The following is a 15,390-nucleotide window of genomic DNA, read 5'->3' as shown; positions in this document are numbered from 1 at the left end:
TCTCCTAGTTGTACAGATGGGATAGCTTTAATTCCTGACTGATGCGCAAATAATTATCATCGAAAAAGCTTAATGTACTTTGTGACCGTTATCGGCTGTCAACTTAATTTGGATTCGACTGTCATCAGCTTTCTATCCCATTGCGCTTAATTGGCCTTTCACCCAGATGCGCCCACCATGTTGCACTAACCAAGTTGCGGCGATCCTTCTTGGGTGAATGTTTGCGAGCACGATCAACGCAAAGCCTTGCGATGAAGTTGTGCTCGACCAATGATTTCCTATGATCGCAATTCTTGCATTGCGTTAACGCATATTCTACACAAAAATACAAAGATTAACTGTTCTAATGCGTTGAATGCATGCGACCGTAATATTATGAAATTGGTGCTTAATGGACGCAAGTTAACATATATCATCAACGCAATCCAACATTGTTTAAGACTTTAGCAATATGATAACGTGCATTTCAGCCCGTTATCAAAAGTCGGATTAGATTGCATAAGCAAGAGTAGAGGCTTAGAAATAAGTTCTATCTGCTACATTCCATACACATTGCATGCATCTTAGAAATAGGAAATGTGGCATTATGCATTGAGAAATGTAGTACTTAATATTTGTGTAAAGCATGATCACATGACTTGTACAAATTCTTGAGAAATGTTAGCTAAATCTTTTCTCAACCCCTTCATCGCATACTTGTTACAATAGTACCCCTTCATCACATACTTGTTACAACATTACTCTTTCATCGCTCCGCGTTTAACTCCATCGCATTAAAAAATCTAAATTAAAACACCATCTACTTTTTTATCACCACCACAATAGAATCAGAGAGTCTGTTGCATATCTATTTGTAATCCCTGTGTTCGACCCTAGACTTACCAGGACCCTAAGAAGGCTTATCCTTGAGCTTTGTTAGGAAAGCTTGTATAATCATCGCATCCACATATCATCGCATGATAAACCAACGTATCAGCTGGACTAAGGCAAGTGGGAAATTTTATTATACTGGGCCTTTGTGCCCTAGTTTATTGTTTGTACTAGTTTTTGTACCCCCCCTCACTTTAGGACAAGTAGGAGATTGTTGGGGATGATGCCCTAAAGTCTCGTTTTCTGTAGTTTGTAAACAATTTGCACGAATGCTAGCGAGGTATAATATATGATATTTACTTCACTTCTTGACTTTGCACATTGGATGTTTTATTTGCTTTACCACAAACCAATAAACTAAAATCCCTGGTTATCTTTATGTAACTTAAGCAAGTATGTGGTGAGATACAAGTGAATCATGTCTTAAGTGATAACCAAAATGGTCTGTAGTATATGGATATAGGAGGGAAACCTTATCCTGGTAACACTACGGATGCGGCCTGCTTTGTGGAATAGTTACAAGTGTTGTGACTTGTCAGAGATGGTCTGATCCTGATCATTCGTGTAGGGGACAATGCGAGCAAGGGCATCCTATACAAAGAGTTTGTAAAAGACCTGACCACTAAGTGTTAATGTCTCGTTATATAACACTGTTCATGACAGAGACTTCACTTCATTAGGATGACCGTAGGTAACATGACCTCAATCCTGAGTGAGTTGGGAACTCTTGCCATTGAGAGCGGTCCTTTGATTTGCATGGGTGCGAGTGGCCAGGCTGCCGACTTAAACCTACTACTTTGAGGATTCGTTTGATTTGAGAGCTGGGAACTCAGTTACACAGATGGAATTCACTCCTTCCCCGAAGCAGGGGTAAGTAGATAGATAGCTCTCTTAAGGGCTGATTCCAGGGCTTGAACGATGTGGCACCACACACCTTCTCATGGCCCGAGAGGTTTTCACGCATAATTGGACTATGTTGTATTGTTTATTAGAGGGATCAGTGGTACTTAAGGAGTGAGATGTAACTACAGGGGCAAAACGATAAATTGGCCCAGCTGTACTTATGAGCATCTATGAAGGGTTATCGTACTCACGATTGGTTATATCCGATGGACATAGAAATATATCTGTGGTAAGAAGAGTTCAGTTGTTGGTCTTTAGTGGAATGTCTGGCAGTTAACAGATGGTGGATCTCGTGGCTAAAGAGTTTAGTCAACTATTCACGTACCGTTGGAGCTTCGAGCCATAGGTCCATAAAGTCTCCTTGGTAACTTGGATACAAGTTGAGAATCAGTTTTTAGGTCAGTTTGAAATGTTCAAATTGACAAGAGGGAGTTCGATTATATATGATATAATTGAACTGGTTAATTATATATGATATGATTGATTAAATGTATGAGATACATTAATTTGAAGGAAATTTGATATAAATATGATTTATATCAAGTAAAGGAGAAAACACTATGGTTGATATATAATATCAAACTATAGGTTATGAATATAATATGATTATATTTATTATTTTATTAATTGGACAGTTATGAGATAATTGTCCGGCGTTTTCTCCGAATTCATGCGTTAATGGGAAGTCCAATTCAGTTTTAGTAACTGAAGAATAAAATGAAAATGGTTTTCATTTTTGCATGATATATGCATAATCACTCACGGTGTGTTTGCAATCGATCGCTTAGTGTTTTCAAAGCCTATACGATAGGGCTAAAGTACTAAACGACTGCATTCACCCATGCGCCCTTTCTCTAAATGATCGCTTACCATTTCCTAGACGATCGCTTAGCGCCTGAGCTTAACTAAACGATCATATAGACAATCGCTTAGCTTTCCTTACACAATCGTGTACCTCGCCTAAACGATCAAGCATCCTATACGATAGTCACTCACTTCTCCCACTTGCTTGATCTTTTGTACACGATAGCCTTTCCTTCTCACCTCTACCAAATCTGAACAAAGCCCACTCTTTGGATTCCCATTCCGAGAATACTGAGGACTCCGAGTGGTGGTGTCTTCCCCATTTTCTGATGTTCATGCGATGTCGTTCGTGGTAGATGACTGGAGGTGCTGAACGATTGCTTGTTGATCTAGCGAGAGCGAGAGGAGTTCGTTCACGGAGAGAGCGAGATTTCAAGTGAAGAAGTCTCTTGTTTATTTATCTGAAAACATGTTTGTAATTTAGTTGTGGTAATGCATATCTGATTGTGTGAATGTATTTGTGGAAATTCTGTCATAATGAATTGGAAAGATCCGCTTCCGCTCATAGATACTCTTGTATAAGAGTTCCTTCAATATTGTATATGATACAATATTAAACTATAGGTTATATGTTATATGTGATATAACATATAGTTTAATATATATATTATAGATAAAGTGGTTATCATATAAATATATATTAATTTTTTATTAAAATCATTTTTTAATTAATTTGTTTTATTTGAAAAACAACTCCCTCCCCCTTTTTGCTCTCTAGTACGTGAAAATGGGGAATTGGTGCAGGGAGTTGATATGATCATCTTCTTCCCTTGAGTTTGACAGAAAAAATGGAACATAAAAAACTCTTTGAAAAAGAATTGCTCTCCACATCTCTAATCTCTTCTCTCCCCTCTTCTTCTAAAAACCAAGATCTCACAAAATCCTTGGATTCTTATCCTAAAGAATACAGAGGAAGCCAATTGGTGGTGGCCATTTAGGTTAAATTAGGGTTTTGAGTTTGTTGCAATTCCAGAGAAAAGAAATTACGAGAAGAAAAGTTCTTCAAGATTTAGTTTCCATCTCCTTATGTATTCTATTTTCTCTTATTTTTTTCAGCATGCTATAATTTTTATTTTCGAATACATAATAGTTCTGTTTGATTCTGTAAAATTTGGGATTTTAGTCCGATCCTATTTTCACTCAAGAACCTTAACCGATTCCTTCAATAACGAGTTATTGATGAAGAACCATGAATCTCGACCAACTGGAACAACACCATTCTCTAAAGTGAAAGTTGTGAATGTTAATAATTGTGGTCAAGGTCGTGACTATGGTAGAGGAAGAAATAATTCAAGATGGTAGTTCTAATCATTCAAATTTCAAAAGAACCACACAAAATGATGATCACAAAGGAAAAGCTCTACAAGATAAGAGTTCAAAGAGTGTTGAAAATAAATGCTTCCGATGCGAAATGACTGAGCATTGGTCACGTACCTGTCATACGTCAAAACACTTAGTTGACCTCTATCAAGCCTCCATGGAGGAAAAAGAGAAAAATGTGGAAGCAAATTGTGCATACCAGGATAATGATATATTTGACCCATCCCATATGACAAATTGGGATGTGGCGGACTTCTTTGAATCTCTTGAAGAGAAGATTGGCACAGTTGATGGAACTTCAAGTATTTTTTTTTTTACCGTGAGAATATCTAGACTTAATGTTATTATTTTCTTTTATCTATCTTCATTTTTTCTTTTAGTAACTTTTGTATATTTTAAGTATTGTTTTTCTTATTGTAATTATTTTCTTTTAATGAAGAAACATGAACCATTTTCATACGTTGGGTGATTAAAGAATGAGTAAAGAAGATCTATGTCTAGCAGACAGTGCAACTACATACACAATACTTACAAATAAAAAAATAATTGTCCAAATTGACAATGTTGAAAGCAAAAGTAAATACAATATCAGGTTCTGCAAACTTGATCGAAGGTTTTGGAAAAGCAAATATTATTTTTCCTAGAGGAACAAAATTTACAATTGACAATGCATTGTTTTCTAGTCAATCAAAGAGAAAACTTCTAAGTTGTAAAGATATACGTTGCAATGGTTATCATATTGAGACTAATAGTAAGAATAATGTGGAATATCTATATATATCTCTACTGTCTCAAATGAGAAACGTATATTAGAAAAGTTATCTGCTTTATCTTCTGGATTGTATTATACTCATATACGAGTAATTGAAACATACGTAACAATGAACCTGAAGTTCATGAATCCAGATATATTTGCTATTTTTCATGATAGATTAGGTCATACAAGGTTTATAATAATGAGAAGAATTATTGAGAATTCAAGTGAACATTCATTAAAGAGCCAGAAGATTCTTCAATATAATGAATTATCATGTGATGCTTGCTCTCAAGGCAAATTAATAATTAGACCATTACCAACTAAAGTGGGAATTGAATCACCTGCATTTTTAGAACGAATTCATGGTGATATATGTGAACCTATTAACCCATCAAGTGGACTATTTAGATATTTTATGGTATTAATAAATACATCCAGTAGATGGTCACACGTGTGTTTATTATCAAGTCAAAATCTTGCATTTTCAAGATTACTTGCTCAAATAATTAAGTTAAGGGCACAATTTCCTAATTATACAATTAAGACCATTCGTCTTGGTAATGTTGGTGAATTTACATCCCAAGCTTTTGATAATTATTGTATGACAATTGGCATAACTATTGAATATCCTGTAGCTCATGTTCATACACAAAATAATTTAGCAGAATTATTTACTATAAAACGTTTCCAATTAACTACAAGACTATTACTTATAAGAGCTAAGCTTTCTTCATCTGCATGGGGACATGCTATTTTGCATGCAACGTCACTTTTACGCATTAGGCGCTGCTGCTTGTCTTTCTTTTACGGGTTGTCTATCATGAAGATGGACACTGGCTTAGGGGCGGGCGACCTTATTCACACAGCGAAGAAAGGCCGAATGGAGGGGTAGGCTGGTTCACTTGAAGAGAATCTTTTCTATGATCAGACTTGACCAGTAGTTTATCACAAGTACTCGCCATTACAATTAGCTTATGGTCATGAGCCAAATATTTCCCACCTAAGAATTTTTGGATGTGTAGTATATGTTCCAATTGCTCCACCACAACGCACTAAGATGGGTCCTCAAAGAAGGTTAGGAATAATGTTGGATATGATCCTTATCAATTATTAAATATGTTGAACCCCTGACGAGTGATGTATTTAATGCACGATTTGCTTACTGTCATTTTAATGAGACAATTTTTCCAACATTAGGGGGAGGAATTAAGAAATTGGAAAAAGAAATTACATGGAATGCATCGTTATTGTCTTATTTAGATCCTCAGACAGATCAATGTGAACTTTAAGTTCATAAAATAATTCATTTGTAAAATATAGTAAATAAATTACCAGATGCATTTATAGATGCAAAGAAAGTAACTAAGTCACATATACTAATTGCAAATATTTCATCAAAAATTGATATCCCAACACAACAAGTTATCATTAATGAGTCTGAAACACGCCAGAAGCGTGGTAGACCAGTGGGTTCCAAAAATAAAATCCTTGAAAACGAACAATAATTAATAGTCAAAAAGACTTGGTTGATGATGTTAATACTCATGAAGAAATATTCAACATGACTAGTGAGGAAGGTGAAATATCTAAAGATAATAATGAGATCTCAATAAACTATGTCATGACAAGAAAAAGATGAAATTGAACTAATGTAGTTATTGACAACATTTTTGCATATAATATTGCTCTTGAAATTATATCTGAAAATGAGGATCCTGAACTAAAATCTATCAGACTTTCAACATATAAAATATTGGCTTCAGTGGAAATAAGCAATCAAGGTAGAATGGAACTCAATTTCAAAACGACGAGTTTTTGGACAAGTAGTCCGAACACCAAAAGGTGTCAAACCTGTGGAATACAAATGGGTATTTGTGAGAAAAAGAAATGAAAATAATGAGGTCATAAGATACAAAGCAAGATTAGTTGCACAAGGTTTTTCACAGATATTTGGTATTGATTATGAGGAGACATATTCTCCAGTTGTGGATGCAATTACACTAAGATATTTGATTATTCTTATTGTGTATGAAAGTCTGGATATGCATCTTATGGATGCGGTCACAACATATTTATATGAATCTCTTGATAATGATATTTTTATGAGAATCCCATAAGGATTTAAGGTACCTAAAACATAGGTATCAAATTCCTGAGAATTGTATTCAATAAAGTTACAGAGATCACTATATGGATTGAAACAATCAGGACGGACGCAGTACAATCGCCTGAGTGGATATTTATTGAAAGAATGATATCAAAATAATCCAATATGTCCATGTGTTTTTATAAAGAAATCACAATCAGGATTTGACTGTATATGTTGATGACTTGAATATAATTGGAACTCCTAAAGAGATTTTAAATGTAATAAAATATCTTAAGAAAGAATTTGAGATGAAAGATCTTGGAAAAACAAAATTTTGCCTTGGTTTACAAATTGAGCATTTAGCGAATGAAATATTTATTCATCAGTCAACTTATACAGGAAAAATTTTGAAAAGATTTTATATAGACAAAGCACATCCATTAAATATTCCAATGGAAGTTCGTTCATTGGATATAAAAAAAGATATATTTCGACCTCGAGACGATAATGAAAAACTTATTGGTCCTGAAGTACCATATCTTAGTGCAATTGGTGCACTTATGTATCTTGCTAATAATAAAAGACCAGCTATTGCATTTTCAGTAAATTTATTAGCTAGATATAGTTCTTCTCTTATAAAAAGACATTGGAACGGAATTAAGCATGTACTTCGTTATCTCCAAGGAACAACCGATATGGGTTTGCTTTATTCAGATAAATCAAATTTTGACCTAGTTGCTTATGCAGATTCTGGATATTTATTTGATCCACACAAAGCTATATCTCAAACAGGTTATTTATTCACATGTGGAGGAACAGCTATATCATGACAATCGGTGAAATAGATCATAAGTATCACTTCCTCAAATCATGTTGAAATTCTTGCAATTCACGAGGCTAGTCAAGAATGTGTATGGCTAAGATCAATGACTCAACACATTCGTGAAACATGTGACTTGTCTTCTAATAAAAATCTTCCAACGATATTATACGAAAACAACACAGCTTGCATAGCCCAAATCACAGGAGGACGGATTAAAGGAGATAGAACAAAGCATATTTCATCGAAGCTTTTCTACACTCATAACCTTGAAGAAAATGGCGACATCACTGTACAATAAATGTGTCCAAAGGATAACCTGACAGACTTATTTACAAAGGCATTACCAACCATAAATTTTGAAAAATTGGTGCACAACATTGGAATGCGGCAACTCAGAGATCTTAAGTGATCTTTTTATGAGGGGAATAAATATATTGTATTCTTTTAGGAGTATATATTATATGAAATATGTACTATTTTTCCTTCACTAGGGTCTTTTCTATTGGATTTTTCCTAGTAAGGTTTTAACGAGGCATATTTCATATATATGTGGGCATCTAAGGAGGAGTATTATAAATATTATAAAAATAAATAGATGTCCATTACTTAGTGTCTTAAAAGTCATGTGTCAATCTCCATATTGTCCATGTACCTTGTAGTTATTCATGCTCAGTGTATCTATAAGACCACATCTTGCTTGCCACTTTGCCTATAAATAGTGGTATTTGATAGATCTTAAAATCATATACATTTGTGAAAAATCCACTTCAAATTTCTACTAAATTTTCATAATTTTAGTTATTTTATTTAATTATTTATTTATTTATTTATTATTATTATTATTATTATTATCATATTTATATATTATTATATTATATTTTTTTTCATATCCGTTGTGCCCCTCAATTTTACAATATATATATGTGGGTCATTTATATAAGTTTTGGGTCATCTTGAACAACTTTCCTGAAAGTAGCGGCCAACTCATAAGAATTCAATCCAAGAGCAAAAGGTTCAGAGGAGGAGTATAAGAAACCGACTCGGACCGAACCGGTTCTGTTTGGGCTATATTTGGTGAATCGAACCGGTTCGGTTGGTTCGCTGATTCGACCGACCAGCCTAATACAGGGTTTTGTTTCGTCTTTCCATTTGCTTCGTGATCCCACGTCTCTCTCCCTTCTCAATCATCGCGTGCCGTCAGTTTCTCCTCACCAGTCACCACCGTTCCCGCCGTCGCCGTTCTCTCTCTCTTAGTTGCTGGTCGCTGGTCGCAGTTCGAAGTCGAACAGGTTTGCGCTGTCACCATTCTCTCTCTCTCTTTCGATTTTTTTTTTTCAGTTGGATTTTGATTGTTCGAAATCATCGGAGTTGTTTTTGTCAGTTTTCAATCAAAAGAAACTTCTTTGAGGTTCTGTAATACGTTGTCCAACCAGTCACAATAATATCTAAGAATCTTAGATGTCATTTAATGGAATGATTTAAACTTTCTTCTTGAAGGTTTTAAAAATCGGGTAGCTATAGTATTGAGACTTGAGTTTTGGATAAAAATATTCCTCATTTTCTTAAAGTGTACAGAGGCAAATATACACACTTAGATACAGTTGAGTTAGAAACTAACTCTAGTTAAAATACAAAGAGTAAAACTAACTCTAATATATAGCTTTGGGGATGTTTTTTTTTTTTCAATACTTGTTCAAAACTCTTCGATAAGTTTTGTAGAATTTGAAGAATTGTTTAGTTTTAAGTAACTCTGAAATACTTGTTTGCTTTCTCAGCTGACTGATAAATTCATCTTTGAAGTTCTGTTGCAAACTAGTTATACACTTTCCTAGCAAATAGGCACCTTTTATTTGTACAAGTGAAAAGGGATTAGTTTGAAGTATTTTTGGATTTGGAAAATTCAAAATAGTTTTCTGGTTTTTATGGAAAATAGAGTAGTGGAAATATGTATTTATTTATAGTTGAAGGAGTGAAGACTGGAATTTTCATGATAATGAAAAGTTAAACTATATACATTGGGAGGAATGAATATCAAATTCAGCATTTGGGTGGTTTTCTTTTGGCTAGATTGGAAGAATGTTGTGGTTTAGCTTAGCTTCTTTTTATTAAAATTCTATGGTTTGACTCAGTTAAGGATTCTTAAGAACTTGTCCAACCTGATGTCCTATAGCTGCTGTGTTCTCCATTGTTCAATTAACTTGTCCAACCTGAGTTATTTGCTTGTGCTTATTATATTTTACAAGGTCAAGGAGTAGTGAAGGGCGTATTGCAAAGAAAAACGAAGCTGATGGAAAGGAGATGCATTCTGATCAAGTAAATGAGAGTCGTTACTGCCTAAATGACGGTTCTGAAGCGGGTTGGGTCAGTTTGGGTCCTGTCCGTACATAACCGACCTGGGTCGGGTTGGGGCAATTTTTAAGGACACCCGATCCGGCCCAATTTCACCCCTAACTTCGGAGGGTAGGCTGAGCCTTCACCTAAATGAACATGATTTGATCAACAAAGCATGTTCTACAAATTTTGTTTCTCATCTTGCAGATTTCTTCCTCATTTCTCTCCACCTGGGTTTCTCTTTTCTACTCAATCCAACTGCAAAACCCCAATAAACCCCACTTTATTTTCGTCAAATGCAGAATCGCTGCTGGCATTAATTTTCCAAGCTTGTAACGACCATTCTCTTCTTCGTCAAGGTAAACAATCTCATGCTCAGGCCATTGTCAGTGGACTTGGCCAAAATGGAGATTTGGGTCCTAGAATTTTGGGTATGTATGTGCGTACTGGAAGTTTTGAGGATGCCAAGAACTTGTTTTATACTCTTCAATTGGGACGTACTTCAGCTTGGAATTGGATGATTAAGGGGTTTACAATGATGGGTCAGTTTAATTATGCTTTGTTGTTTTATTTTAAGATGTTGGGCGCTGGAGTTTATCCTGATAAGTATACATTTCCTTATGTAGTTAAAGCCTGTGGTGCTTTGAACAGTGTGAAGATGGGTAAGATTGTTCATGAGACTGTTAATTTAATAGGTCTTAAGGAGGATGCCTTTGTGGGTAGTTCTTTAATTAAGTTGTATGCAGAGAATGGTCACTTGAGTGATGCCCAGTATCTGTTTGATAATATTCCTAAGAAGGATTGTGTTTTGTGGAATGTTATGCTGAATGGTTATGTGAAAAATGGAGACTCTGATAATGCCATTAAGATCTTTTTGGAAATGAGAAATAGTGAGATTAAGCCCAATTCGGTAACTTTTGCTTGTATTTTATCTGTTTGTGCCTCAGAGGCAATGCTTTACTTAGGTACTCAACTTCACGGGATTGCTGTTAGTTGTGGGCTGGAATTAGATTCTCCAGTGGCTAATACATTGTTGGCTGTGTACTCGAAATGCCAATGCTTACAAGCTGCACGTAAACTGTTTGATACAATGCCGCAAAGTGACTTGGTGAGTTGGAATGGAATAATTTCTGGATATGTACAGAATGGTTTGATGAGTGAGGCTGAACATTTGTTTCGGGGGATGATAACTGCAGGAATAAAGCCTGACTCAATCACTTTTGCAAGTTTTTTACCATGTGTTAATGAGTTGCTGAGTCTCAAACATTGCAAGGAAATTCATGGTTACATAGTAAGACATGCTGTAGTTTTGGACGTGTTCTTAAAAAGTGCTTTAATTGATATATACTTCAAGTGCAGGGATGTGGAAATGGCACGAAAAATTTTGTGTCAAAGTAGCTCGTTTGATATCGTAGTGTGCACGGCCATGATTTCAGGGTACGTGCTTAATGGGATGAATACAGAAGCATTGGAGGCATTTAGATGGTTGCTGCAAGAGAGAATGAAGCCTACCTCGGTGACTTTTGCTAGTGTCTTTCCAGCTTTTGCTGGCTTGGCTGCTTTAAACTTAGGAAAGGAATTGCATGGTAGTATCATAAAGAATAAGCTTGATGAAAAATGTCATATAGGCAGTGCTATTCTGGACATGTATGCAAAGTGTGGAAGATTGGATCTTGCTCGTCGCGTTTTTAACAGAATGACTGAAAAGGATGCTATCTGCTGGAACTCCATGATTACGAGCTGTTCCCAGAACAGCAAGCCAGGGGAGGCCATTGATCTTTTCCGCCAGATGGGAATTGAGGGAACTCAGTATGACTGTGTGAGCATATCTGGTGCTCTATCTGCTTGTGCAAACTTACCTGCTCTCCATTATGGAAAAGAGATCCATGGCTTAATGATCAAAGGCCCTTTAAGATCTGACCTTTATGCTGAGAGTTCACTGATAGACATGTATGCTAAGTGTGGAAACTTGCACTTCTCTCGGCGAGTGTTCGACATGATGCAAGGAAAAAATGAAGTCTCCTGGAATAGCATCATTTCTGCCTATGGCAACCATGGTGATTTGAAGGAGTGTCTTGCTCTATTCCATGAAATGTTAAAAAACAACATCCAGCCTGATCATGTCACCTTTCTTGGTATCATATCTGCTTGTGGCCATGCTGGCCGAGTCGATGAAGGAATTAGATATTACCACCTCATGACAGAGGAATATGGGATCCCAGCTCAAATGGAGCACTATGCCTGTGTGGTTGATTTGTTTGGTCGTGCAGGTCGTCTGGATGAAGCATTTGAAACCATAAATAGCATGCCATTCCTTCCAGATGCGGGTGTATGGGGAACGCTACTCGGGGCCTGCCACGTTCATGGAAATGTTGAGCTCGCCGAAGTGGCATCAAAACATCTATTTGATTTAGACCCTCTAAACTCTGGCTACTATGTATTGCTTGCAAATGTGCAGGCTGGGGCTGGAAAATGGAAGAAGGTGCTTAAAGTACGAAGCATAATGAAAGAACGAGGAGTTCGAAAGATTCCTGGTTATAGCTGGATCGAGGTCAATAATGCCACCCACATGTTTGTTGCAGCCGACGGGAGCCATCCGCTTACTGCCCAGATCTATTCCATGCTGGATAGTCTTCTTTTAGAACTGAAAAAAGAAGGATATGTTCCTCAACTCTACCTTCCAATGCACCCACAACTTCTGAGTAAATCATTATCAGAAACTGTTGCAAGATGAACAATTGAGAAGCACAATTAGAAATCGAAATGTTTGTGTTAGACCAGCGATCAATTATTGATAGTCTTACTTGCAATAGGGCTAGATGAATTAACCAGATTTTTTCATTGTATCCAATTGCGACTTGAAGAAGTCATTTTGTTAATCTGTTTAGTTTACAATGTTTTACAAGAGATATATAAAAGAGAATAATGTTATGATATTTTCTTAAGCTGGTGATCAGGGGAAGGTTGGGGGATTCAAATTTCAATACTAAAATCTCATTTCTCTTCATAACATTGCTCAAAGAGAAAAGGGTTAGAACAAAGAAAGCCTGAAAGAGAGATGAAAAAAGGGGGGAGAACAATTATTGAGTAGATGAAATATGGGGAGACCCACATTGATCCAATGCTTTGACATTTTAGAACACGAAAGGGAAACTGAGATTTCTATTAAATATAAATTTTGTGGACACCAAAGAATGATAAGACCCTCTGTCTTAACTCATTAATGATATGATGTTAAGCTCTGTCCATTCTCCTCATCTCTTTCTTCGTCCAATGATCCATTCCGTATTCTATTGTCCTTTCTTTCTTTTTTAATTTGTTGGGTTCATCTTTAACATCAGAGTTAGATTCTTGGGATGATCACTGGTTGTTTCGATTCGATTTTAGATATATAGATCAGTTCGATTCAGTTGGGTTTTTAGTTTTTAGTTTTTAGTTTTCTTATAATTTTCAATCAAACCAAACCAATATTTAAGTGAAAACTGAATTTTTTGTTTGATTTGGTTAGTTTTAGTTAATACCCCTATTAGATTCAATATTCATAGCAAATTTCAAAGTTAGATAGTAGGAGTTAAGATTTAGATCAATTTTTTATGACGTAGGAATTGCATATACGAGTACGAGACACATGTTTGAATCATGAACATGGTGACATGTCATTGTTTTTAAAAAAAAAGTGTGGATATGAACTTGAACACAATAAGACGTGTATTAAAATATACCTCTTCTAAAATATTTATCATTTTTATACCAAAAGAAAATTCAAAGTCAATAACTTTATGCATTTATATGCCCAAAAGGATGAGTTTGATATATTTCGTCCTGTATTATTATGTCTTTGTTTATTAGTATATATAAGAAGCAAACCATACATATCTAACAAATTGTGAAGTAGTCTTTTCACGTGCAATATTGGGTTTTTTTTCTTTTAATTAGAGATACAACTCAACATAGAAAATTTCAAGAAGCTTATTTTCTTCCAATAAGTAGATTCAAAATTAAGGTAAGGGATGAAAAATATGAAAATAAGAGCATGTATCATAAATCTTTAGTAAATGTGACATTGGATCTATAGTTTTTCTTCCAATTCTAAATTTTTTATCTAGTAAATTTGTAAATGAATATATGTTTAGGGATTAGAGACCGTTTAATAAATGAAATGCTTATTTCTTTCGTTAAAAAAAAAAAATCTTTCATTATTATTTATTGTTAATAATGATAAGAAACAAAAGCTTTTTTTGAATGATTTCTTTGTATAATTAATGCATCTAACACATCTATGGTATTGAAAAATGGTTCAATACACATCTAACAACTGTGAGTGTCGGACATTGACAAGCTAAACAAACTAAAGTGTTCATACTTCTTAGGTCATAAATAGCGTATAATAGAGCTATCGATTTAAGAAAAATAAAGGTTAAAATGTAATTTTAGTCCCTATGCTTTGTAGAAATTTAAATTTAGTTAATGTGGTTTATAATTAAAACTTAGTCTTTATGGCTTGATAAAACTCCCATAAATAGTCCTTATAGTAGGGACTAAGCATGATACCATAATGAGTATTTCCGAAGTTATATCAAAATAATACGAACTAAATTCTTGCTTTTAAAATTATCGAGACTAAACTCGAACTTTTTTCAAATTATAGGAACCAAATTTATAATTAAATAAAAAATAGAACTAACAAACATGGAATTGGTTATTTTTTGAAAGTGACAGAATCAATTAGAATCAATCTAAACCAAAGTCCATCGAAATGAAAGCTATGAGAAGAAAATATAAACACAAGAACTTGAAGAAAGTCTTAAAATGGGATAGCTAGAACCAGCTATTGTAAATGTGAAATGTTTGTAAATTAATGATAAAGTTTGAATTATTGCTTCGTCGGTTCTTTTAATCAATAATTACAAACCAAATTCTATTATTAGTTGTTTTCCCACCTTCCCAAATAGTGACTTTCAACAATCAAAATAAATTGTTGGCTTCACAACATAATTTGGTTGGATGATTTTGCCTTTGATGTATATATTCGAGTTGAAATGTAATTTTAATCCTTGAATTTAGAAAAAAATGTCATTTCAGTCCCTCGACATTAAAGGATTAATGAAATGTGACATATGATTTGTTCTATTATTATTATTTTATTTTTTTAGTTCAGTGGAAATATTTGAACTTTTGACTTTTTTAGTTGAGGGTATATATACCTTAATCAATTGAGGATACTCAAATTGGTTGTTTCATGAGACAGATGCAAATATAGCAATCAGACTCAACGTATTGACAAATATTAGCAAAATTCAAAAAATTTGCAAATATTACAAAATTTAGATCTAGTTTTTGGAGTCTATAAGTGATAGACTATATAATAAGAGTTTATCACTAATAGATTTTTCTATATTTACAATTCTTTAAAAATGTTTTTTTACAATATGT

At 34.6% G+C, this 15,390-nt stretch overlaps 1 protein-coding gene across 3 annotated transcripts; it reads left to right on the top strand.

Moving 5' to 3' along the window:
- Positions 1 to 8,780: 8,780 nt before the first annotated feature.
- Positions 8,781 to 12,883, top strand: LOC120083548 (pentatricopeptide repeat-containing protein At4g21300). 3 transcript variants are annotated; one of them, XM_039039348.1, is made up of 3 exons: positions 8,781 to 8,915; positions 9,870 to 10,086; positions 10,165 to 12,883. In XM_039039348.1, the coding sequence occupies exon 3, from the start codon at positions 10,391 to 10,393 to the stop codon at positions 12,689 to 12,691; it is 2,301 nt and encodes a 766-aa protein (XP_038895276.1). In that variant the 5' UTR covers positions 8,781 to 8,915; positions 9,870 to 10,086; positions 10,165 to 10,390; the 3' UTR covers positions 12,692 to 12,883. The 3 variants fall into 3 exon arrangements, with proteins under 3 accessions (XP_038895276.1, XP_038895275.1, XP_038895274.1); XM_039039347.1 differs by having other exon boundaries at positions 9,870 to 10,499; positions 10,584 to 12,883; XM_039039346.1 differs by having other exon boundaries at positions 9,870 to 12,883.
- Positions 12,884 to 15,390: the final 2,507 nt, after the last annotated feature.

The sequence above is a fragment of the Benincasa hispida genome, chromosome 8 (genome assembly GCF_009727055.1).
Source record: "Benincasa hispida cultivar B227 chromosome 8, ASM972705v1, whole genome shotgun sequence".
NCBI classification, from domain to species: domain Eukaryota; kingdom Viridiplantae; phylum Streptophyta; class Magnoliopsida; order Cucurbitales; family Cucurbitaceae; genus Benincasa; species Benincasa hispida.
The sequence above is the reverse complement of the archived record's forward strand: the minus strand, read 5'-3'. Positions and strand labels throughout refer to the sequence as shown.